The sequence below is a fragment of the Filicampus tigris genome, chromosome 10 (assembly GCF_054856515.1).
Source record: "Filicampus tigris isolate MCC_2025a chromosome 10, RoL_Ftig_1.0, whole genome shotgun sequence".
NCBI classification, from domain to species: Eukaryota; Metazoa; Chordata; class Actinopteri; order Syngnathiformes; family Syngnathidae; genus Filicampus; species Filicampus tigris.
Window position 1 is genome coordinate 8,773,669 of NC_141226.1, and position 23,510 is coordinate 8,797,178.

The 23,510-nt window shown below is 40.2% G+C and overlaps 2 protein-coding genes across 2 annotated transcripts; one reads left to right on the forward strand and one right to left on the reverse strand.

The window, feature by feature from the left end:
* Window positions 1-2,871: 2,871 nt before the first annotated feature.
* On the reverse strand, window positions 2,872-8,001 carry ints15 (integrator complex subunit 15). Its single transcript, XM_086044165.1, has 8 exons — window positions 7,765-8,001; window positions 7,098-7,298; window positions 6,798-7,019; window positions 5,837-6,002; window positions 4,352-4,629; window positions 4,016-4,253; window positions 3,754-3,793; window positions 2,872-3,299 (listed from the first exon to the last, which is right to left on the reverse strand). Exons 2-8 carry the CDS (start codon window positions 7,290-7,292, stop codon window positions 3,062-3,064), a joined length of 1,377 nt encoding a protein of 458 aa, XP_085900291.1. The 5' UTR covers window positions 7,293-7,298; window positions 7,765-8,001; the 3' UTR covers window positions 2,872-3,061.
* A 1,273-nt stretch (window positions 8,002-9,274) lies between these two features.
* rgs11 (regulator of G protein signaling 11) lies at window positions 9,275-22,640 on the forward strand. The gene is made up of 17 exons (XM_086043703.1): window positions 9,275-9,543; window positions 10,983-11,079; window positions 11,251-11,301; window positions 12,821-12,927; window positions 13,012-13,063; window positions 15,005-15,063; window positions 15,145-15,221; window positions 15,309-15,390; window positions 18,797-18,865; window positions 19,253-19,276; window positions 19,396-19,457; window positions 19,745-19,858; window positions 20,746-20,861; window positions 20,980-21,067; window positions 21,150-21,288; window positions 21,859-21,941; window positions 22,050-22,640. Exons 1-17 carry the CDS (start codon window positions 9,481-9,483, stop codon window positions 22,168-22,170), a joined length of 1,404 nt encoding a protein of 467 aa, XP_085899829.1. The 5' UTR covers window positions 9,275-9,480; the 3' UTR covers window positions 22,171-22,640.
* Window positions 22,641-23,510: the final 870 nt, after the last annotated feature.

Below are 23,510 nucleotides of genomic sequence, written 5' to 3' on the forward strand. Positions count from 1 at the left end.
TTCCACTGGATGTTTTCACTCGGTGCCAAGCTGCTAAGATGTATTTTTCTTCGGAATCTAGACAGGTGGTCTATGGCCCAGGTTTGAATCATTTTCCCACAGCTGTCACTTGAAATCATCATTCCTTTTCAGGCTGGGCAGTACTGTACAGTTCACCCATCAAATACAGCTTGATCTAAGTATTTGGACAATGAAAGGGGAACAAAATCAAATTCTGCTTACGGCTTGGGCAACAGTGTGTTTCTTTCTCCCTATCGTATTTGATAGGAAGTTGGCATTGGTTGCATCTGTCCAAATAATCTGATTACACAGCATTGGAGGTGATGTTTTTGGGCTTGTTAATATAAACCCTCTGTATTTACATTATCAAAAGCATTTATTGATTGTAGGTTACAGTTCAATCACATCCTGTTTGGTCTAATTCATGTCCATTGTGGTGGCACCTAAAGGCAAATATCCTAAACAACTCTTTATATGTCCAAATGCTTTTTGGACCTAACTGTAATTTGCAACGCCTTCAATATATCAAGAATTTCCCCTCTATAACTGAAGAGTGGATATAATTGAGATTTATTTCTGTTCTCTGTTTGAAAGAGACAGTTTCACCCAATTGAGATACTGTCTTGATTTAGAACATGGAAAGTTCAGCTGCATTCTTAAATTAGGTGTCGTTATAGTTTCATACATCAAAGGCCTGGAATGTGAAGCCACCGTAGAGTGGTCAAAGAGGATTTACATGTCTTGCGTGTAATCTTTACTTAGTACCTGGAGGCTGAGGTGATCTGCTTGAAACATACTGGAAAACGTTTTTCTCTGTTGTGTAGTTCAATTGTTAACTTCGTCCAACGTTAGAGGTTAACAGGCAGAGCTTCTCACATGTATTGGTAAGCAGCTGGATTTAGATAAAGACCAAAACCACTCAACATTAGCCTTGCTATGAAAAATTGAGATTGATTAAAACTACCTGATTTCACAGGTGACCTTGTTAAAAGTACAAGTTAAATTCATCTGTATTTAAGATGGCCCGCCCTTATCTTTTCGCGGGATGTCTTGTTCACATTGCAATGTCATGCTCCCACAGGAAATGATGATTCTGCAGCTGCTGATAGGGCCAGTCACACACAACTGACACACACCTGCATAGGAGGAACCGCCACAAATACGATTTCACCTGAGACGCATCCACAGACACAGAAAACTGGCTGTTTTTAATCTTCATGTGTAGACACAGATACTGTAGATCAAGGGAGGTGTGCTCGGGTTTAATACACAAGTATCATCCATCCATCCATTATCGATACCGCTTATCCTCACAAGGGTCGCGGGGCGTGCTGATATCATGTTTGGAAATATCAGATAGCAAGAAATACCATTTTGATTTACCTTTAAAAAATTGCGGATTTCAAGGAATTGACCAAGCAGAAACTTAACTGTCCCACTCCTAAACTGAACATATTCCCTTCAAGCCCGCCTTTTTCATTTGAATAGTATCGTTTTGTGTCACCTCCCCTGCGTATCATTATCCCAGAAAAAACATCTCGTTATCTCTTCCCCACCCTTCAGTCATTACAATCTAACAGTTCACTATGCGACAGTTGAGACAAAATCCAATAAGTAACTATTTGCAGTTACTAATGGAAACCTGCAGTGGTTCAACATATTGATTCTCAAAGTCTGGAGTAGTAGTCTGGAGGTAAAAAAAAAAATAGAGAGAGTAAAGTCAAACTCCTTACATGAATTCACTTCACACAGTGTGACATATGTCATGAATTAACCTGAAATTCCCCATCTCTTGAATATCATATAATCAGTTATTTTTTAATAAAAATTAGGAATTGGTCTTCTGAAATGAATCTGAGTTTCATTTATTTAAATTGAGATATTAAAATAAATGAAAATTTCCGTGATATTCTAAATTGTGATACACCAAAATAAAGAACAGCGGCGATTATACAAATATGTACTGTATGTATACACATATAAAGTATATGCGCGTGCACGACTAGGATGTTTGTACAATGCTGATCATCTATACTATGGGGGCGGGAATAAATTAACAACTCATCTTGAGATCTTTTACATTGTCATGTGTATAAGTCAGTGGCAGTCAGACCACATTATCACATTTGAAGAACTACAACGGCTGATGCAACTCTGCCTGGGTGAGGCGGCTTGTGGTCCAGGGGTTTGGTCGTCTTTTCAGGGTGCGCTGAAGGCTAATGATTAGCTATCTGTCTCAAAACAGAGGCCAAACATATGCACATGGCATAGCTCCAAGACACTTGTGACATCTTTGGTTATGTAATAACTCCCATTGATGAGGGGCTGAACTGCTACTATATAGTTATGTTCTGTCCTACTATGGACTTTGCCTCTTTCTAAATAAATAAATAAATAAGCACTATCTTTCTTGTGAGTTAGTGGACGAGTAGTTCATGCTGCTGAATTCATTTAGGGCGACAAGAAGAAAATACATTGTCTTCTGCACATATTCACAATTGAAGAAAATACATTAAACACATCTTAAAAACCTACACTGTCATCAACGTATTTTGTATATTTACACAAATGTACCAAAAAATGGTGTATATTTTTTTTACAATTATAAAGCATGGTTTATTACTAATATGCATGTTTGTAGTTTGCATTGCACAGTGTTTTGTTATATATACTGTTAAATGAATAACTCTCAAAATCGAGCATTATTACCAATATAAAACTTTGTTTAGAATTCTTGAGTTAGATGCAGGCATACCTAATGCAGTTGCCAGTGTCTGTCTTTTCCACGTCTGGTGAACAAGATGCAACTTTCCAACTAGAAATAAAACAATAGCGACCACTAGTGGCTGAAGTAAAGCACAATGGCTAAAATGGAGTACAAAAATATTTATTGGAGAAACATGTTAGCCACACAGATTTCAGAAGTCAGTGTGCTTATTAACATTATAATACATTAGACATTGTACAACCACTTAATCATACACACAAACCCAGGTTTCATGCACACACACAGACAAGAATGAGTTTAACTCACAAAAGAGGGCAAGAGTTTTTTTTTCCTTCAGTGGCTCGGTCGGAAGGGAAACGGCATCCCAGTCATGAAGGGCTGAGCTGGGTACTGGGGATGGGAGGTGGGATGGGGCGAGGGATGGGTGGCCAGAGGCGTGTGGGGGGCGTGTGCTGGGTGGATGGGGTGCGAGGCTATGGGAGAGTGGGATGCATGAGGGCTGAAGGCCAGAGGGGGTGTGTGGATGTTGTTGTAGTACATCACTGGGCCTGACAACACAAGCTGGAGCAAACTGCCGAAGAAAATACACGAGTGAGTGGATATTGTTCAAAAACATATCTGCATATGCTCACCACTGTATAATATTATTTGTTATCTAAATGGAAAAAATAGCAAAAGAGAGTAATTGGAAATTCTGACAAATCAAAGGACGCACTGCATCGAGGATCCAACAATGTGTTTGTGTTTTAAATGTCATCTGTGTACTCGCAGTAATATTTTGTACTCTACACGGGCATTGTTGATGAGATGAAGCATTTGTAGGAACATGACTATGTGATATAGTGCTTGTCAATAACATGGAGAGTTGTACAGAAACATTAAATTGCAGAGACAATTATTGTACGTATATCTATCTATCTATCTATCTATCTATATATATATATATATATCTATATATATATATATATATATATATATATATATATGTGTATATGTATATGCATATGGTGCAGATGGTTTCTTACTTGTTGTGTGGCAGGCGTGAACAGATGGCTCTCAGGTCATCTGTGAGAAAAATACAACAGCACATCAGAAACAGGTGACAAGACGATTACACAATAAAGTAAATGTTCATTTGATTCCTAAGAACAAAGCTGCAATCTGTCGATGAATTTTTGCAATAGACCTTCATTTGTTTTTTTTTTTTAAATCACATAAAGTCTCAAATCTATTTTTAAACCTTAAGTCTTGGCACCGTTTTTTCTGAGGATGGACATACGCACGCACCTCTCGAGCAGAGCAAAGCTCCATTGGCCATGGCAACCTGCAGGGCCTGAGCCAGCCTGTCCAAAGCTAGCTGCGTTAGCACATGTATGTCAGCGGTTGAGATGTGCGTGTGTTTGTCGGCTTGGTCCAATTGCCGGGAAAGGTCGGAGGTCAGCGAGGCCAAGGAGTCCATCTGGACAAGGGCCAGGCGACCGAAAATGCCTTTCTCGTTGAGTAGGTTTGGCAGGAGCATGAAGACCTAAAAAAGGAATGGACAATGGCATGCATGGTGAAGCTGGGTTATGTTTAGTTGCATGCGTGCATCTATGTATACACAACAAATCAGACGACACTGACCTGTAGGACACTCAAATGGAGTGCCGAGAAAAGGCCTGCCACTTCCTGCTCACTCTCTGAGCTGCTGTGTACAGACACCTGCTTCTTGTCCCTCCTGTACCCCAGCGGGGCTTTGACGCACCAGCGCACCAGCCCCCCAAGAGGTGTGACATCAAGTGAGCTGATTGGCTGGCTGCCAGACAGGGGCGTGTTCAGGAAGGTGACCAGGAGGAGGCGAGGGTCATCTTGGATCCATGACACAATCATCTGGAGGAGCTCTAGAGGAGGGATTAGCTCCTCTGAAGGGCAAAAAAAACACAAATTGTTTTCTTGGCTTAATTTAAAAGAGGTACTTGAGATTCAATACTCGGAGTATGCATCTTTCCAATAAAAGACGATTCGATACGTATCTCGATACATGGGCTGCGATATGATACAAGCATGGTAAATTTGAAAGTGGAAAGATTCAATTTAGTTCGACTGGATGCACTCACATCTTTTAAATCAAAACCGATTTTCTGATTCACATTGTTTTTCGTTACGCCCCTGTTCAATACAAATGAAATGCCCATTTCACAGCGGCCAACCATACATCATCCGCATGGGGAGATCTTCTTGCAGTTCCTTTTAAACATACTTTGCGCATGCCAGTCGGCTGCATGGACTCTTACGAGTCGTTAAGCCATGTACCTCGTCTCCCTCTTCAGTGCTAAATTTAAAGGGAATGAGTGGAACCGCCAGCATTGGCCAGGAAGCAAGTTGGCTGTGCTCACTCCCATAACAGAGCAAATACTGTACCTGTTTCTAACTGTGCGACTCTACAGAAATACCAAAAGAAAGAAAACTCCACCTATGGGCAGTTTGACCGCATATTGAACAAGACTTGAGCTGGGCACAAAAAACGGCCCTTATTGTGTGTCAAAACACTGTATGTATTTGTAGAAAGGCACTGACTAAAAATATGAAGTAGTGGTACCCAAATAAATGACAAGTTTAATTCATACCAATCTCTTAACTCAATTTACTCATATAGCAAGTCAAGTTTCCCCATTGAAATTAATGCTATTTATCTTTTCCGGGTATTCTTAATAAAGAAAAATAGCACTGAAAAGTATAAATCAAAGGGGAAACAAACTAGTTTTGTAAATTATATTTACTGTACATAAAGTAGTATTCATGTGTGTTTTTGAGGCGTGTGGTCTCATGAGTAACATAGGAGCTGGAGTGAAGTTGGCTGGTTAGTTCAGTTTGAGCGTCTGGGCATGAGTTGTGGCCTACAGCAGCTCCTTGCGAGAGTTCTCCTTTGTATTTGTGTGTTTGTTAATTGCTACGTTGTTTTAATTTAATTAATACAGTTGTATGCATAAAGGTTGCCCCCACGATTAAATGCCAAGTATCGTGAGTGGGTTTTGGGTTGGGTTTTTTTGCAGAAAAATAATGCCCCCATCCCGGCAGTAGGAGATATGGTATTTTGACATGAGGTTTAGTATTTTGCCATGCCCAAACCTGAAGAGAAGTCATAGAGGGTGGTAACAGCAGTGATGAACTGGCAGCAGAATCGTGGACTGGCACTGTGGATATTCTGTAAGGTGGACACTGAACCTGGCATCATGCTGCAGTAGTCGTCCACCAGCACCTGTGCCAGACGCACGCAGTACAAGCGATGGGTTCTCTGGCAGACAAACATAGAGTCAGAGAGATGAAGCAGTAACAAAAAAAAAAAAGTCACACTTCGATTCATTGGCCTTTGAATATGACATTTTGCAGTTCATTTCTTCTGAAAATTATTTGTGCTGGCTGTCCCTGAATTAAAACAGTAAACAGAAAAACATGGCAGCAGATTAACGTAATGTACTGCCCCAGACAAATTTCAGTTGTTTGTGATGTGATGTACCATAAAAGAATATTATCTAAAAAGCATTATGTTCCACTTTCCGTACATGAAGAAGTTCAGTCAAGGAATGAAGTTAGTTAGAGACAACAATTTTAGGTTTGATTCAATCCCACACTTAAATACATAGAACATGCATTTACCAGCTAAACTGGTGACGAAAGGAAAAGAACTCCCAAAACAAACAAGAACTGAAGGAGACTGTGGCTAAAAGAAATGCGAGTTTGGAGATATCAATTTGTTCACATTTGTTGCAATTATAGCAAAGAAATTATCTCTTAGCAGTTAGTAAATTAGAGCGATAATTGGAATTCCAATGTTATTGGAATACAAAATTATTTAATTCTTTTGGGCCACTGTAATAGATTTAGGCACTGCATTTTCTTTACAATAATTCATTGAGTGAATATTTGTTAACTGATTAACATGTGTGCTTTGTAAACACAAGAACCACATTTAAATGGCTCATATACAAAAGCATTCACCAGGAAAGTACGAATAATAATACTGTACAACTGTACACATGTAGCACAAAGAGTCTCACCTCAGTGTGTATTTTAGTAGTAAAATGCTCACCTGCAGCCAGGTGGCAGCACATTCTAAGATGGGAACTCTGCCGACAGCAACTGCCATGGAGACCAGCTTGCCTAGCAGTGCCATGCGGCTGTCATCTGCCTGGTTTCCCTGGAGGCTGAAGAGGGCGGAGAACATAAGCTGACGAACAGTATCACGGCTCTGTTCCTGGAAACAGCTGCACATTATCTCCAGAAGCTGAAGCTCCTGAAGTGCACTCATTCTCTGAGAGAAAATAACGTGTTCATCAGTCCCCTGTTTTGAAATCAACATTGTGTATATTGTTAATGCATCATGCCATACTCTGGTCAGTGCACTTCTCTCCTTAGGTGCATGCAGGATGAATTCCTCAACCAGCTCCAAGGTCTTCGTGTCCACTTGAGGGGGCTGCCTACCCGATTGCACCTGGTTACTAATGTAGATGTCCAAGTGGTACAGCAGCTCCTTGGCAGCACTCAGCACATCACGAGGCAACAAGGACTGACGTATGTCCCCCATCTCTACCTGGTGGACCCACACATTTAATTTTACAAACCCCACCCTCAGAAGCAGTATGACTTTTTATGTTATTTACATTCACAGTAGTGGCTAGTCGATATTTGAGAATTATCATGGTCAACACGTGCTTATCTTGGAATTTGAGCCCATGCATGTTTATCTATTGTTGAGATGAGTCCCTGTCATGTACTATGTAATGACATCGAAACATTTCAGAATCCAGTACGCTCGCTTGGAGAGTGCATTCTTCCAAACGACGAATGAATAAGTTCAGATGTTCACATTCAAGTATTTAGGATCAGATTTCCTTATTTACACTTTCTGAGTCCCAAGAAGTGTCGGTCATCCTGCTTCAGCTAATGTTAGCAAATCAAGCTAACGTCAACGTTTTCCATTACACAAAAACAACTTGCACATTAATTACTGACATCGTAGTAAAAGATATATCAAATGAATTGAAATAAGCTCTTACCTCGGGTGAAAGTCAGAAAATTGGTTAAGTTATTGACTGAGACGAGTGAATGGCCTCTAAACATCGCCGGCCGGACCAACTTCCTGGTACTACGGAAACATCTATGGGACAAAATTGTTGCCTTCGCCTCGTTGGTCATGGTACAGTGGTTTTACAATAAGAATTGCAAAATATGAACGAATACGAGAAATACAAATAATGGTTACATCATACATGGTGTAAAAGTATATAAATATGCCTAATTGTACTTCTACTACTACTACTATTAATTCTGATGATTATTACACTGGTCTGCATCATTAAAAACTTACGTAAAGTAATCAACAACATTTTCTGGGGCAGTTTCGAAATTCGGAAAATACCGCGAGAATTCAGCTTGCAGACAAGGTTCCTTTTTGTATGTAGAATCCAAAAATCTTATTAGTATTCCCTCTAAATGCTCGCGTTTTTTGTATGTAATTTGACATTTTGAAAATGTGCAAGAAATCATATATATATATATATATATATATATATATATATATATATATATATATATATATATATATATATATATATATATATATACATATAAATTTTACGAAAACTAGATTTTGTACAGTTGCATTAAAGCAGAGTAGGTAGGAAAAGCAGCATAGTATGTAGTTGAATTTACGTGGCATATAGATAATGGATCCCTTTATTACGTTGTGAAATGGTGCATATGGACATTTTCTCACAGTTTTTCATTTTTTTCATGCAAACGGACAGTTTGTTCATGCACTTCCATCAATTATCTGATGTGTGTGTGCTGGAGCCCATCCCAGCTGACTTCGGGCAGTAGGTGGGGGACACCCTGAACTGGTTGGCAGCCAATTGCACGCACTCATAGACCAACAACCATTCAAACCTAGGGACAATTTAGAGTGTTTAATTAACCTAGCATGCATGTTGAGGAAACCGAGTAGCCGGAGAAAACCCACGCAGGCACAGAGAGAACACGTATACGTACACCACACAGGAAGGTTGAAAGGCCAGAGCCCTTAGCACGGATACTCCGCTTTACGGTGGCCGATAAGGGTAAAATAACTTTTCTTGCAAGTGTTTTCGTGTTTTTCTACCTTTTGCATCACTTTTTGGGGGTTCGCACCGTTCGGCCGTTTGCAACGCGTTTGTCCCTGTTGGCCATCGTTGGGGAAGGATACGAACACACGTCCTCTGCACTGTGGGGAAGACGTTGTTCATTGCACTCCACGAATACTAAGAAAACAAGTAATACAACATAAACTTCTCCTGGAAAGCTCTTAGCGTGTAACAACAGAAAAACTGGAGCAAATGGGGCAAAATCAATCGAACTACTGTCTTCAGTGCGAAAATGCTCCATAAAATAGTTCGGTAATTGTTTGTTTGTTTATTTATGTATTTATGTACACCAGTGCTAATCATTACCAATATAAAACATGACAATATAAATGATTACTCATGTATTTTTATTACACAAACTGTATGAAAACACGTACAGTTGCTTTACCCTTCTTATATCGAATATTTTATCCATTCAAATTAGTGACTTTACCAGCATCCTCTAATCCTCTCTTATCGCCACTGGGGCGCGCGTGATGGCAAAGTGGAAACGGCGTGCACGCTGTTCTGCGCGTTCCCGCCGCCATCGCTTCACTCTCTCGCACTTCATGCTGTCCCATCCACTAAGTGGAGCTACTCCAAGCAGCACACAAGATGACCATCAACACCCTGGCTAGAGGAGGCTGGCACCGGGAACAAATGGCATGTTTTCGAAAGGTATGAAAGACTGCTTTTAAAAAACTAATTTATTTACCGGGCGGCACGGTATTCGACTGGTTAGCACGTCTGCCTCGCAGTGCAGAGGTCGTGAGTTCGAATCCGGCCCCGGCCTTCCTGTGTGGAGTTTGCATGTTCTCCCCGTGTCTACGTGGGTTTTATCCGGGTACTCCGGTTTCTTCCCACATTCCAAAAACATGCATGGTAAGTTGATTGGACACTCTAAATTGCCCTTAGGTGTGATTGTGAGTGCAGATGTTTGTCTCTGTGTGCCCTGCGATTGGCTGGCAACCAATTCAGGGTGTCCCCCACCTACTGCCCGAAGACAGCTGGGATAGGCTCCAGCACGCCCCGCGACCCTTGTGAGGATAAGCGGTATAGATAATAGATGAATGGATTTATTGGTGGAAAAGCGCTATACAAGTGAAAGACCATTTACCATTTACCGTCAACAGAAAGTGTAATCAAAAATTCTCTGACCTTGGCATGAGCTTGAACATTTGTCACCTGCAAAATCAGTGCACAATGATCCAGGTGCATGAGACCAAAAGAAATAGAACAATACATAGAATCACAGAAATTATGAGATGAGTTAAATTAATTCATTTGTCAGTTAAACTTTTAAATTCATGTTATTTTCAATGTTAAATGTAAATTGAATTTACCACGATACATACATTTTTTTTATTGTGTAAAAGGTTTATTGAAAAGTAAACAATAAAAGTAGGTTGCTTAATCAAAAACTAGAAAGGATGTTTGACAATACTGCCCCCAACCCCCAAAAAAGAGAATTTGCTAGGCAGTAATTGTAGAATATAATAATTGACATTAATAGTCATTGGGTTTTGCAGCAAAAAGATGAAAATAGTTAATTCAGTTTGATAAGACATGCACTGTACATAATACCGCAAAAGGATACAGTGAAATTAATCATTCAAATATAAATTGTGCGTCCTATGAGTAAGTTCAGATAGAAATGGAGCTTTTGCTCAGAGTGAGTGTTTGAATCTAATAATTTAAGCCCAGTGAGGTCTAGGGAGGTCACCAGATGGCATAAAGTAATGCTTAATGGATGGGAATCATTAGATGGACAGGATTGAGTCCCTGATTTTAGTATTTGTTGTGGAGACCCTGCAGTGATCCCTGCCGTGTGTGGCCAATAATTCTGCTGCAAACATCAACCATGATTGATAGCAGTATGCAAAGCAGTACATCTAGTGTCAAGATGTGATTGTTGTATGCCACAACACTGTATTTAGGCGTGACAGCATGACCTCTGGGATGATACTGTATGTAACTGTGACTGACCCCAGTGCAATTCAAAACCTGCTCAGATGAAAACAACCCATAAAGGAATGGGATATTCCTCCTGTGTATATCTCTGTTTATTATGTTCTGCATGGTGTGTTTAAGTTCCATGTATGTGACTATGTGTCCAGATGGAGAAAGTGATTGTGGCCATGCAGGACCCAGACATGGGCGTGAAGATGAGAAACCAGAGGCTCCTTATAACAGTCATCCCACACGCCATGACAGGTGTGCGTGCGTGTGTGTGCTTTCGAAATGCCCGCTGCAGCATGTTTGTCCCAGTGCTCATGCATAATGCAGTCATGAATTTTGGAGAACAGTGTGCTTTGCAAAGAGCAAGTGAGGGAGGAGGTTTGTCCTCTTATTGCCTCTCTTTCCCTCTGTCTCGTGACTTTGCAGGCCATGACATCATCGAGTGGCTCATCCACAAATACAACATATGCGAAGAAGGTGAGGAGCTCATTAGAACCGCTGCATCATCATCACTGTTCGGCATTCATGAATTCACCTATTCACTGAATCTTTTGGCAACCTATACTTTATTTGCCTAAAAAAAGTACGAATTCACTGTTTTTGTGCCTTGTCTGATATAAAAAACATTGCTTCAGCACCATCTTGATGTCAAGTAACTATATAGAAAACTTCATTTTCTTGGGCCGCAGCCTTGTCTAATAAAAAAAAAGTTTCACCATCATCTTGTGGCACCTATAGACACTTACAAACCGTTTTGGTTTGACGTCACTTAGTTGGAAAGACAGGGCTTGGCCCCTAATATTTCTCATAAAGAGCAGAGGTTTACTGTATTGTATTTTCTATGTTTTGTTGTGTGTTGCCTGGATATGGTGCTCATCCTCTCCAGCTGAGTGGGAGAAGTCACATTTGTGTATCATGGGGTTGCTGTTTCCAGTAAACAGGAATGCGCACTCCAGAGGATACAAGTTTGATTAACTCACCTGGCGACCTGACTTGATTAAGATCCCATGCGGAGATTTGCACCCCTTGGGAGTCTTTATGGTTCCTCAACTCAATTAGAGGCTGGAAAAAATTGTGGTGCATTGGCTCTTGTAGGGGGGAGGGGGGGGATTGGGGGGGAGGCATCAGGAACTGATTAAATTATACTACATAGGTTATTGTTATTTGTAGTAGTGGTAAGAATTAAGTAAAAATAATGTAAAGTGGAACTTTAATTTAATGGACTAATTGGGGGAGGGGTCATCCATAAAATATGATTGTCCACAGTACCATTGTAAGATACATCATTGCTGTTATTACTGACATTCTGGGTTTGAATCTTGGTTCCGAAACTCCTGTGTGAAGGTTACAATTTCTCTGGTTGAGTGGGTTTTCCTGCAGGTACTCCGGCTTCCTCACACATCCCCAAAACATGCATGGAAGGTTAATTGAGGACTCAAAATAGTCCATGTGTTAATGATTGTTTGTTTATGTGCCCTGCAATTGACTGCCGACTGACTTGCCCAAGTCAACTGGGACAGGCTCAAGCTTACCTGTAACACTAATGGGGACAAGCCCAACACAGAGGCACACAAGGTGGCCACCTTATAGCAGTCAACTTTACATTATCTGCAAATGGCGAACTTCGTGCAGTTCCTTATAAACGTACTTCATGCGCCAATCCCCTGGACCGACTCCAGTGAGTCCGTTAGGCTTCCGCCATGTAGACCGCAGCATGCCTCTCCTTCGGTTGGCCAGGAATCAAGTCGGCTATATTCGCTCCCACAATGGCGCAAACGCCCATTTCTAATTGCGCCCATCCACAAATATACAGAAAGAAGGAAAAGGCCACCCATGCGCACAGTTGGACTGCAATGGCACTAAAATAGGGCCGAATCTTTTCCAGTGTCAAACAAATGTTGTACCGATTCTTTTATTGAGGATACACTTTGAGGGCTAGTGTTAAAAATCACCCAAGGGATTTGTGCATAAAGTGACAGGTTTGTGAATCCCCCAGAGGCTCTGCACCTTGGAGGCATGCTGGTGAGGTTTGGCTATATTTACCCTCTCAAGGAGCCCCGATTGCTTGTGCTACGTCCCGATGAATCGCCCTACCGCTTCCAGGTATGTTTCATTCCGCATCCATGGATTCATTTTGATGAATCTCACCTACAGTGAGGACTGACTTGCAAAAAAATTCTTTTTCAGACTCCTTACTTCTGGACCAGTACTCGGTGGCCTGCCTCAGAGCTGGACTATGGTAAGTGAAATTACTGTATAGTGAAGAAGCTGAAGGTTTAGGTCTTATTAGGGTTAATCACACGAGTGCAAATATCATGGACGGTGCAGAATCTCCAGACTCGTTATTGTGGTTGACTTTCAAGCTGTTCAATAAAAAAAAAAGCTTTATAATATTATTATACAGAATATCAGAATCAGATACATATTTATTGGCCAAGTATATATTAAAACACAAAACACACAAGAAATGTGTCTCTGGTAGTTGGTGCGCCAAATCTGTCTGCCTGTGCCTCGATCAAATACACCAAAATCGAGTTACACCACCGGTGCTACCATTTACACCTGCTTTCAGGTGGTCTACTTTTTATCACCAAAATGTCAGATGCGCCAAGGGAGTGTAAGTGAAAACGCCCATATGCTGGAACGCCTAGCGATGTGCAGCGCAGGTCACAAAAACAGAGATGCGCCCGTATTTATCCGGAGCGTGCAGACACCTCTCTACCAAAATAGGGCCCAAAAAGTTGATTAGCAATGCATGCACTTCATCCAAAAACATTCATTGCCTCTACAGGCATGAAGGAAGAGTATTTCAAATGGTCATACAAGTGTAAAAAGAAGTTAAACATCAAATAAAACAAATTATAACAGAGGCAAAGTAATACTACATACCCCTTTGAAACATTTGATATACATCGTTGAAAGGGAACAGGTGTGTTTCTGCTGACAGCCAGTATAAGAACAAGTGTTGAGTTTGGCATTTATTTCTTTTGTATGTACTGTGCTTGAGTAAACAAACAACCCCTAAACAAACATTAGGACAGGACTTGAGTTGATTTCGACAACAGAATGATGACCACTGACAACGAACCGAAAGAAAGCGGGGAACTAAGTACAGACAAGTTGACGAGGCAACGAGGAACACCTGGACAAGACACAGCTGATTGGTTTACACCAGGGACGAGGATGGCAAGCACAGGTGGACTCAATAATTTAAACAGATTACAGGTTAGTCACTCAGAGTGCAGACCAGATCTGATACTGGAAATTCAACAAATATTGTATAGGATACAAATGATGGTGTTGATAGTTGTATTGCTTTGGGTCCCAGCTCATGTTGAGGAGGCGGATATAATAGCGAAGAGCGCAACATTGAGATCTGATACAGATATACTGTAAATTGGTGGTTAGTAAAATGGAAGTGAATGTGAAAGGGATTAAACAGAAATTGATAGAGATGGCAAGGGCAGTGGGATACTGAAAGTAGAGGAAGGTGGTTTTACAGTATTAAGAGGAGGGTTGCTGAAAAGCGTGGGAAGGAAGGAGATAGAATGCAGGAAGTAGTATTATCAAGGATTACATTTGGACACACAAAATTGAATAGTACACTTATCAAGATAGGGAAGCACGAGTCAGGGAACTGTGAATGCGGAGAGGAAGAAACTGTGGAACATGTCATTTTGCACTGCGCAAAACTCAACAGGGAAAGAAGACAATTGTTCTGTCTGTCGGAAAATAGGAAAAAAAAAACTGAGTTGAAATGCTGAAAAATAGGAAAAGTTGTCAACTTCTATATTGGTTTTTAAAGACTACAGAATTGGTTAGGAGAATTTAAGAAAGTGTAATATAGGGTAGGTGTGTTTATTTGTTTGTTACTATTATTATTATGTTGTTGTTAATTTTCTCTTTCCTGGGGTAATAGGTTAGCGGCATACCTGGTTCACACACCTTACCAGTAGGTGGTGGTAATGTACCTGACAGTTTTTTTTTCCAACCGCCATAAAACTTCATTAGAAGAAGAAGACTCAATAACTTAACGAGAGACAGACAAAGGGACACAAGGAAAAACATGAAACTAAAGTCAAAAACCAAACACAAAAGACAGACTATGACACATATGGTATTAAGCAGTGATGATGTAACAACATATTATCATTTCCTCCTTTCTCGTTGAACCCATCAGCAATCTACTTGGCTAAAAAGAACATAAGAAAACAAGGAGAGTTGATGGAATATGAAAAGGTAAGACGATTTGTAGGGTTATCTATTTTTGAAGCAGTATTATAAAGGTCAGACATTCAGCATTTGCCTCTGCCTTTTCAGGAGCGGTACAGTCTGTTGCACAAGAGGATCAACCACACCTGGGATTTTGTGGTGATGCAAGCCAGAGAGCAACTGAGGTACACACATGATACACAATACTAACACAATAATGACACGCACACACACATGCCCGGCCAGAATCTCACAGTGTTTTTGTTGCGTAGAGCATCCAAACAGAGGCGGAAGGCTGACCGTATTGTTTTGGAGTGTCAGGAGCAGGCTTACTGGCTCATCAACAGACCACCGGTATGTTCTCTCTCACTAATTGTACTATGTAGCCATGCAACTATTCTGTCCTTTAACATGTTATATATCGTTACCTTTTAACATTTTTAACATAAACTTTTTTTCTTTTTGCCTTAATCATCTGCAAAAAATCACGTCCGCCTCACAGTTCAGAGGTCGTGGGTTCGATCCCGGCTCCGGCCTCCCTGTGTGGAGTTTGCATGTTCTCCCCGTGCCTGCGTGGGTTTCCTCCGGGTACTCCGGTTTCCTCCCACATTCCAAAAACATGCATGGTAAGTTGATTGGACTCTCTAAATTGCCCCTAGGTGTGATTGTGAGTGCGTATGTTTGTCTCTGTGTGCCCTGCGATTGGCTGGCAACCAGTTCAGGGTGTCCCCCGCCTACTGCCCAAAGACAGCTGGGATAGGCTCCAGCGCGCCCCGCGACCCTTGTGAGGAGAAGCGGTACAGATAATGGATGGATGGATCTGCAAAAAATGCCTCCATCTTCAGTTGAACAGATCATGCAAAAATTATTAAAACTATTCATGATTAATGAATAGGATATATTCAGTACTCAGTCCAGTTTTTAGTGTTTTCTGAAACCCCCCCAACTATATTTACACTTATAAAGGAAGCCAACCCCCCCAAAATATTTACATTAATATGTTATATGCAGCCCCACTAGTCTAAACTTGATAATCAGATTAATATTGTATTTGTGGAATACGAATTAAGACCAAAATCCATCCGTTTTTATTAATCTCTGTGGGCGGCCATTTTGTCACTTGCTGTCAACAGAAAATGACATCACAGTTGCTCAGGGATCAGGTAACAACCAATCAGGGCTCAGCTTCAGAAAACAGGTGAGCTGTGATTGGTTGCCCAACCAATCAGGGCTCAGCTTCAGAAAACAGGTGAGCTGTGATTGGTTGTTATTTGAGCCCTGTGCAACTGTGATGTAATTTTCAGTCGACAGCAAGTGACAAAATGGCCGCTCCCTGAGATGGATAAAAACAGGTGAATTTTGCTTCTTAACTCATATTCCACTTCAATTCCATTTCAGTTGTAATCAGAATGCTGTGTTTAGATTGGTGGGGGCTCATAAAATCTTTAGTTTGACTTCCCCTTGAAGTCATTATATTTGGAAGGTGATGTTATACACATATTAAACACCATCCATCCATCCATTATCTACACAGCTTATCCTCACAAGGGTCGCGGGGAGTGCTGGAGCCTATCCCAGCTGTCTACGGGCAGTAGGCGGGGGACACCCTGAATTGGTTGCCAGCCAATCGCAGGGCACACAGAGACAAACAAACATCCGCACTCACAATCACACCTAAGGGCAATTTAGAGTGTCCAATCAACCTACCATGCATGTTTTTGGAATGTGGGAGGAAACCGGAGTACCCGGAGAAAACCCACGCGGGCACGGGCAGAGCATGCAAACTCCACACAGGGAGGCCGGAGTCGGGATCGAACCCACGACCTCTGAACTGTGAGGCCGACGTGCTACATATTAAACACAAAGATGAATTTTATAACAATGCATTGGGTCAGGCTGACCATGTTCAACAAATGTTAATTAAGTCTGCAACATTATTATTTTTATTTGGCATTTTGGAAAAGAGCTCTTCATTTCCTGTATAATTCACTGCTAAGGTAATATACGTACTATGCACTCACCACTAACTCACACACACCCAAAACCTCTCGTGCAACCACCCCAAAAAACTCTTACTAATTAAAAAAACTCACACAAAAACCTCTCACTCAAACACATTACTGACATACACATGAAACTCGTACACGTTAAAAAAATCTCTTGTTCATCCAAAACCTTACTAGAAAGAAAAAACCTTCACACAAAAAGCTGCCTTTGTGGGAAACCTTTTATTTTTGTCTTAGTGAAAGTTAAAATGCTTTCTTTCTCTCAGTGTGAGTTTTGTTTTCGTAAAAGGGTTCCAGATGAATAAGAGAGTGTGAGTGAGAGGTTTCTTACTGTGAATTTTATGGTGTGTGACAGTAGTAGTCCTGCGAGAGAGGGGTTTTTTTTGTGTGCGAGAGACTTTTGACAAGCGTGTTTGTTTTTTTGATGCAAAGGAAAGATTTTTGTTTTTTGTGAGAGGTTTTGTGTTGTGTGTGACAGTGTTTTGTTGCATGTGAGAGTTTTTTTGTCGTGTGAGAGTTTTTGGGGGTTATAGATTTTTTTTTTTTTTTTGTCGTTGTAAGAGTTTCTTTTGGATGTGAGAGCAAAATGTTATTTTTGTAAATCCAGGTTTTTTTTCATCAATATTGAATGACTTTTTAGCCTTAGTGAAGCAGTTAGCCACCAAGTATGGCACTCTCAAGGCACTTATATTTGTTGACAAATCAGTTTTGAAGTCTGCATTGGCTGCACATGTTGTCGCCGTAAATCCATATTTCAGGTCTTCTGGTATTGTCTGTGAAATGTACCCTTATTTATATAAGAAGATAGGTCCACATTGACTCTCACCAGGCACACCATTAAGTGCACCTACACATTCAACTGAGATGCAGTAAAGGAAACGGTAAAACCAAAAAAGCCAAACAAAAGCCAAAAGACTCATAGGAGTCAATTCTTTGAAGCAAAAATCTTATGAGACTGAACTATTTTTGGCATAACTTTTTAGAACTTTGTAGCTTTGTGCTATTTTAGAGGTCTAGTTCTTCAGATATTTTGGTTGACTTTTATGACTTCAGCGACATTGATACTAGTCTTAGATTGAAACGCAATAGATGTGCAAGTGTATCTTTAGATACATAAGTAATACCATCAATTATTTTACCTTGTTTTTGCAATTCTCTGAAAAACACTGAATTGTAACCTCCTGCCTACCTTATATAAAGTCAGAGGACACTGTAATTCTTCAGCTTCAATGCAATCTTTCTCCTGCATGAAATATTCAATCCATCTGGTAAAAGCTTCAACTGACAGCTGGGGTGGAACACGGAGAAAAAGCAGAGCATGAGGCTGGGGGGGGTCATAATATACATTATATGATGTTATCTACATGTATTATATCATGGCTCTTCAGTTGCCATTCTTCTCCTTCTATGATCTTAATAGAATTGAAAGGGAAAACATAGTGTGAGGTGGCATTAGGAGGGGGTTGTGTATGGGAATGGGTGATGGTGAGTTCTTGTAATATTCCGGTAGATATAAGAGGGAAGCTGAGGACAAGTCTTTGGAAGAGGGAGTCCATCTTGTCTTGCCTTTATGAATTAGGAACGAGGGCACGCGCAAAATGAAAGGGAAACTTGGGAATAAAAAGTCTAAGCCAGTGGCGTGGAAAGCTCGGAGCGGGCTAAGTGCTCACTCACACACATTTTGTATTAACACACGCACACACACTCAAAGCACACACGCTATTAATGTGCTGATGCTTGTTGTTTTCTTTCAGCCCGGGGTGCATAATGTGCTCGACATGGGTCCAGAAAGGCCAAGTAACTGCAATTTACGAGTCACACTGGTCGGTGGAGGCGTCACAGTACATTTTTCGACTTCTAGTTTTATATTTGTCAAATGTAATGCCAATCTCTATCAATGTTGTTTGTTTTTCCCCTCTTATTCGCTGCCGGTGTTGTTTCAAAGTAAGTCCAAATAACTTACGACAGTTGTTGTTGTTATCCTTTCTGCTTATCCCCTCAGGTGTTTTTTTAAATCTTAAATACAGCATGAGAATTTCATGTTTTTTCTAAATAAGGACATAAGCAAATTATACATACTGAATATATAAATAATTGTACACATATATGGTAAATCATTTTAATAAAGTATAATAATATGTATTACACAAAGTATAAAGTTAAGTTATTGATGATTTTCGTGCTTTTTCTTTTGCCTTGAACAGATCTAGAATAGTGATTACTACAAAAGAGAGGTAACATGTATCATTTACACAGTCTTTATTAAGCATATTAAATAAGGATTCTTTTTGTTCACATGCTTCGTGTGTGTGTGTGTGTGTGTGTGTGTGTGTGTGTGTGTGTGTGTTTACAGATGGAAACTTGTAGAAGGGCTCTCGGAAGAAACCGTGTCAAGTCATCCATTTGCCTGGAAAGGTGTGTAGTGCACTAATGGCGGGACACATGCAGATACATAGAGTGAGCCAGGTTCAAATACACGCATGCTCAGATCGATGTAAAATCTCATGATCAGAATTTTGCTCCTTCAATACACACATACAACTACACTGGCACATGAGGAAGGCTTAGTGCTCTCACTAGAAGAGCCACTAATGGATGCTTCCTGAGGCAAGTTGGAATTAGAGCCCATTAACTCCTATGATCTGAAGCACTAATACAATAATACACTGTGTATGTGTGTCCTTGTGTCTGTGTGTGAGCAGTTTTTTGAAATTCAGCGAGCAGTACCAGAACCACGATCCCATTATGCAGGGTTGTCTTCCCAGTAATCCGTGGATCTCTGATGACACCGCACTTTGGACCATGAATGCAGATATGTGAGACAATACGCACATTAACCATAGTCTAAACAGTCAACCTGTTCATGTTGCTTGGTAGAAGACATTCATTCCCAAACTTTATTGAGCCAATGCACATATTTTGTGTTCGAAAAATCCCACAACACACCATCGAACAAATCTGTCGCAAAAAGTGGATACACGTCAATGATATATTTTCTGCCATCTAATATTTGTTCCATCATCATAACATTCTGGCATAGGTAGATGGACAACGATACATTATTTGTTATGAATAAACAATCATTTGACCAATTAAGTGAAATTTGTTTTGCAAGTCGAACATTGTTTTTACAAAACCAGAGTTCGGTAAAATGCTGACGTAATTGTGGGCCAGCTAGCTGGCCCTATCAGGCGAATGTGAAATATGATTCAATAGCGAAACGGTCCCATTGCTAATATAGTTTAGGTTACATCAGCCAGCACTATGGATTCTCAATCTGATTGGACGAAAAAAAACAAAACAAAAAAAACACCAACTGCATGCATGTACAGTATACTGGAACCAGGGAATAGATGGTTGGGAATCAATTATTCTAAACTACTTTATGAAACAGAATTTAGTTTAAATGTAGGTCAGTGCATCTCAAGTAGATGTGCTGGCCTTGACGAGCCAAGACTGTTGTTAGCAGAAGTCTCAGTACTACACACAAGGGGGCTACTATTTGCGATATGGCATTAATTACCCGTACTTATAAGTGAATAACACCACCGGCCATTATATATGACTGCATTTGGGGAAATACATTAAAAGCCTAGCATTTTAGTACATTAGTCTATACTATTAATCATCGCTATTTTACTTTCAGTAATAAATTAAAGCTTAGGGTAATAATTAGTAATCAATGTTCTTTTTCTGTGAGTAGCGTGCCCACCCCGACACGCCTCCGAGTGGAACGTTGGAGCTTCAGCTTCATGGCACTTCTCATTGACACCATGGGGAGACGAGAATTCATGACTTACCTGGAGAAAGAATTTAGTGGTAAGAGAATATGGTTGTAATCCCTATTTAGTGTAGTTTCTTTTGAAACTTTCACTGCATCCAGTGTCTAATCGTTTGTTGCCTCCATTCAGCCTCAACATTTGTTTTCTCTCATCAGCGGAGAATTTATGTTTCTGGCAGGCCTGTGAGGACATTAGACATGGAGAAAGTTCCAAGATCATAGAGAAGGTGGAAGATATATACAAGTAAGAACACTCACACACTCACACAAAAACACATTTTGATGCTTCCCTTTTAGTGTCAATTGCTCTCCTGAATGTGAAACAGAAACTTCCTAGCGCCTGGAGCTGCCCGCTGGGTGAACATTGACAGTAAAACCATGGCTACGACTTTAGAGGGCATCCAACGCCCTCATCGCTTTGTCATGGATGACGCGCAAATGCACATCTACTTCCTCATGAAGAAGGTCTGGGCTGGCGGATCTAATATTATATCATTATTATTATTATTACTATTATTATTATATTTCCGGTGTTTACTGTATATAGTAACATGTATTTAAATGTATTGCTTTCACTTGTTATATTATTGCCATTTTGTTGTTGTAATGTAAAGTGCTTTGTTACAGCTGTAGCTGTTATGAAATGCGCTAAAGTTGTATTGTATTTGTCAGTGTTTTTCAGTGGCTACAATTAGAAGGCAGTAAATTACTACATTTTAATTTGATTGATTTAATATTGTTTACTAAAAATGTAAAACTAAAAATTCTATGCAGAAATATATATTTTTAAATAAGTCCTGTTCTGTAAATATACGTTTAAGCTCAAAATGATTCATATTGTGGCCAAATTTGGAGTTAAAGATACTTGTCTTACAACATAACTAAATAGCAGTGGGCCCATAATTTAAACCTGAGGGACACCACTGTGAATCTTAAAATGTATCATCAGGAATCTTAACATTTTAAAACTTTGAATTAAAGAAACAACTTGTGCTAATGTTGTCTGATGTCCGTGTTCACTCTGTGTTCGTGTAGGACTCTTATCCCAGATATCTTAAATCTGATCTTTACAAGAACATGCTGGCCAGGGCTATTATTCCACAGGAGACAAAGAAAAGGTGAGAACACATATGCATTTGCACTGTTGCTTTAATAAGAACACTAATTCACACCCTTAATGCCTTATACGTTCACAGACCTTTACTTCCGTTCTCCATTTTTTTCAGTGTGTTCCCTTTTATGAGGAGACAACGGCACTCAAGCCCCTCCCCCGCAAAGGCCGCCACTCAAGGAGATGGGCTCGCCAAAGGGTCTGGGCAGGCAGGTACCAGCTCTGCGGCCGTCTGATGCCAGGCAGAAACGCTAAAAACATCATAGTTGCACCTTGGTTTCATTCGTGTCTCTGCGGTAAATGTTCACGTTTCGGACTGCTGATTCCTGTTTCCTCCTACGTTGCTCGCGGAGAAAACAACTAAGCTTGCAATTCACTTTCCATCTTCATCTGTGCTAGCATTTTGTCTGGGAGTCTTCCAACTTGTCGGCACGTAGGTGACAGCCTATCGTCGTGGAGAACTATTTACTATTTTTACTACTACGATTACTATTTACTACGTCACATGCATTCGCAGCCCAGCTCTGATAAGAACCACACCTCGTACCGCGAAAACTAAAACAAAGATATTCCATAGTGCTTACAACAATATTTATAATAATTCCTTTGTCTCAAACATTCAATAAATACACAAAATATAACATATCGTGTTCGCTTTGTAACCCAGGAGTAAATGTATCAAAGATAATAAAAGTCCATCGCTCGACTCCCCAGTGATCTCTCTGTCTGATTCTACATCCAACAAAAGTGACCCAAGCATCCGTCGAACATGACCCAAACCGGAAGTATTTGTTCATGGCTGTACTATCTCAAAAGGGTGTGTCTACTCCAGGGGCGGAGCTATGGGTGGGCCTGGGTGTGCACAGGTCCACCAAGATTGACAGACTGCCCACCCAGTGAGTTTGATGAAAAAAAATATACTTTTAAATTTTTGTAAATCATTATGCAATTATTTTTGAATTTGTGTTTCGTTGTGTTTTTTTATGGTATTGGATATTAAGAATGGCATAATTGTGGTTGTCTAAGGAAGATCTGATCTTCATATTATTCAGTTTGTCATTTTATTTGAATATACGGGACAGGAGGTTTGTGCTCGGTGAGGGAAATATTCGGGCCCACCCATTAGCCACGTTCTGGCTCCGCCCCTGGTCTACTCAATAAAATGCGTCAGGGTCTGAATACTTAGGACCATATATTTCATTTTTTATTTTTTCATAAATTTGCAAACATTTCTACATTTAATTTTTTTTTCTGTCAAGGTGGAGTGCTGAGTGTACATTAATGAGAAATAAAATGTACTTTTTTGGTTGAAATGAAAAATTTCAAGGGGTCTGAATGCTTTCCGTACCCACTGCGTGTGAATATATATATGTATATATATATATATGTATATGCATATATATGTTATCTCTCATGTTACGTATGAGAGAGAGAGAGAGAGAGATAAAGATGAAGCTACTCTCTTGATGACAACACAATACAATATGCACAGAAAGTATATATAACGGACATATATCCTGTTGGAGCACATACAGCTATCTATCCACACGCCACTGTACAGTGCGTTTGCAACATC

What these genes read in the sequence shown, in the direction of transcription:
- rgs11 (XM_086043703.1), top strand. Translation starts at nt 9,481, where the DNA reads ATGACCATCAACACCCTGGCTAGAGGAGGCTGGCACCGGGAACAAATG. An exon ending in AATCGCCCTACCGCTTCCAG is followed by an intron (nt 12,928 to 13,011) that starts GTATGTTTCATT and finishes ATTCTTTTTCAG; the next exon opens with ACTCCTTACTTCTGGACCAG. An exon ending in TCATCCATTTGCCTGGAAAG is followed by an intron (nt 19,458 to 19,744) that starts GTGTGTAGTGCA and finishes GTGTGTGAGCAG; the next exon opens with TTTTTTGAAATTCAGCGAGC.
- ints15 (XM_086044165.1), bottom strand. Translation starts at nt 7,292, where the DNA reads ATGGGGGACATACGTCAGTCCTTGTTGCCTCGTGATGTGCTGAGTGCT. An exon ending in GTGCTGCCACCTGGCTGCAG is followed by an intron (nt 6,003 to 6,797) that starts GTGAGCATTTTA and finishes TTTGTCTGCCAG; the next exon opens with AGAACCCATCGCTTGTACTG. An exon ending in TCACGCCTGCCACACAACAA is followed by an intron (nt 3,300 to 3,753) that starts GTAAGAAACCAT and finishes TTTCTTCGGCAG; the next exon opens with TTTGCTCCAGCTTGTGTTGT.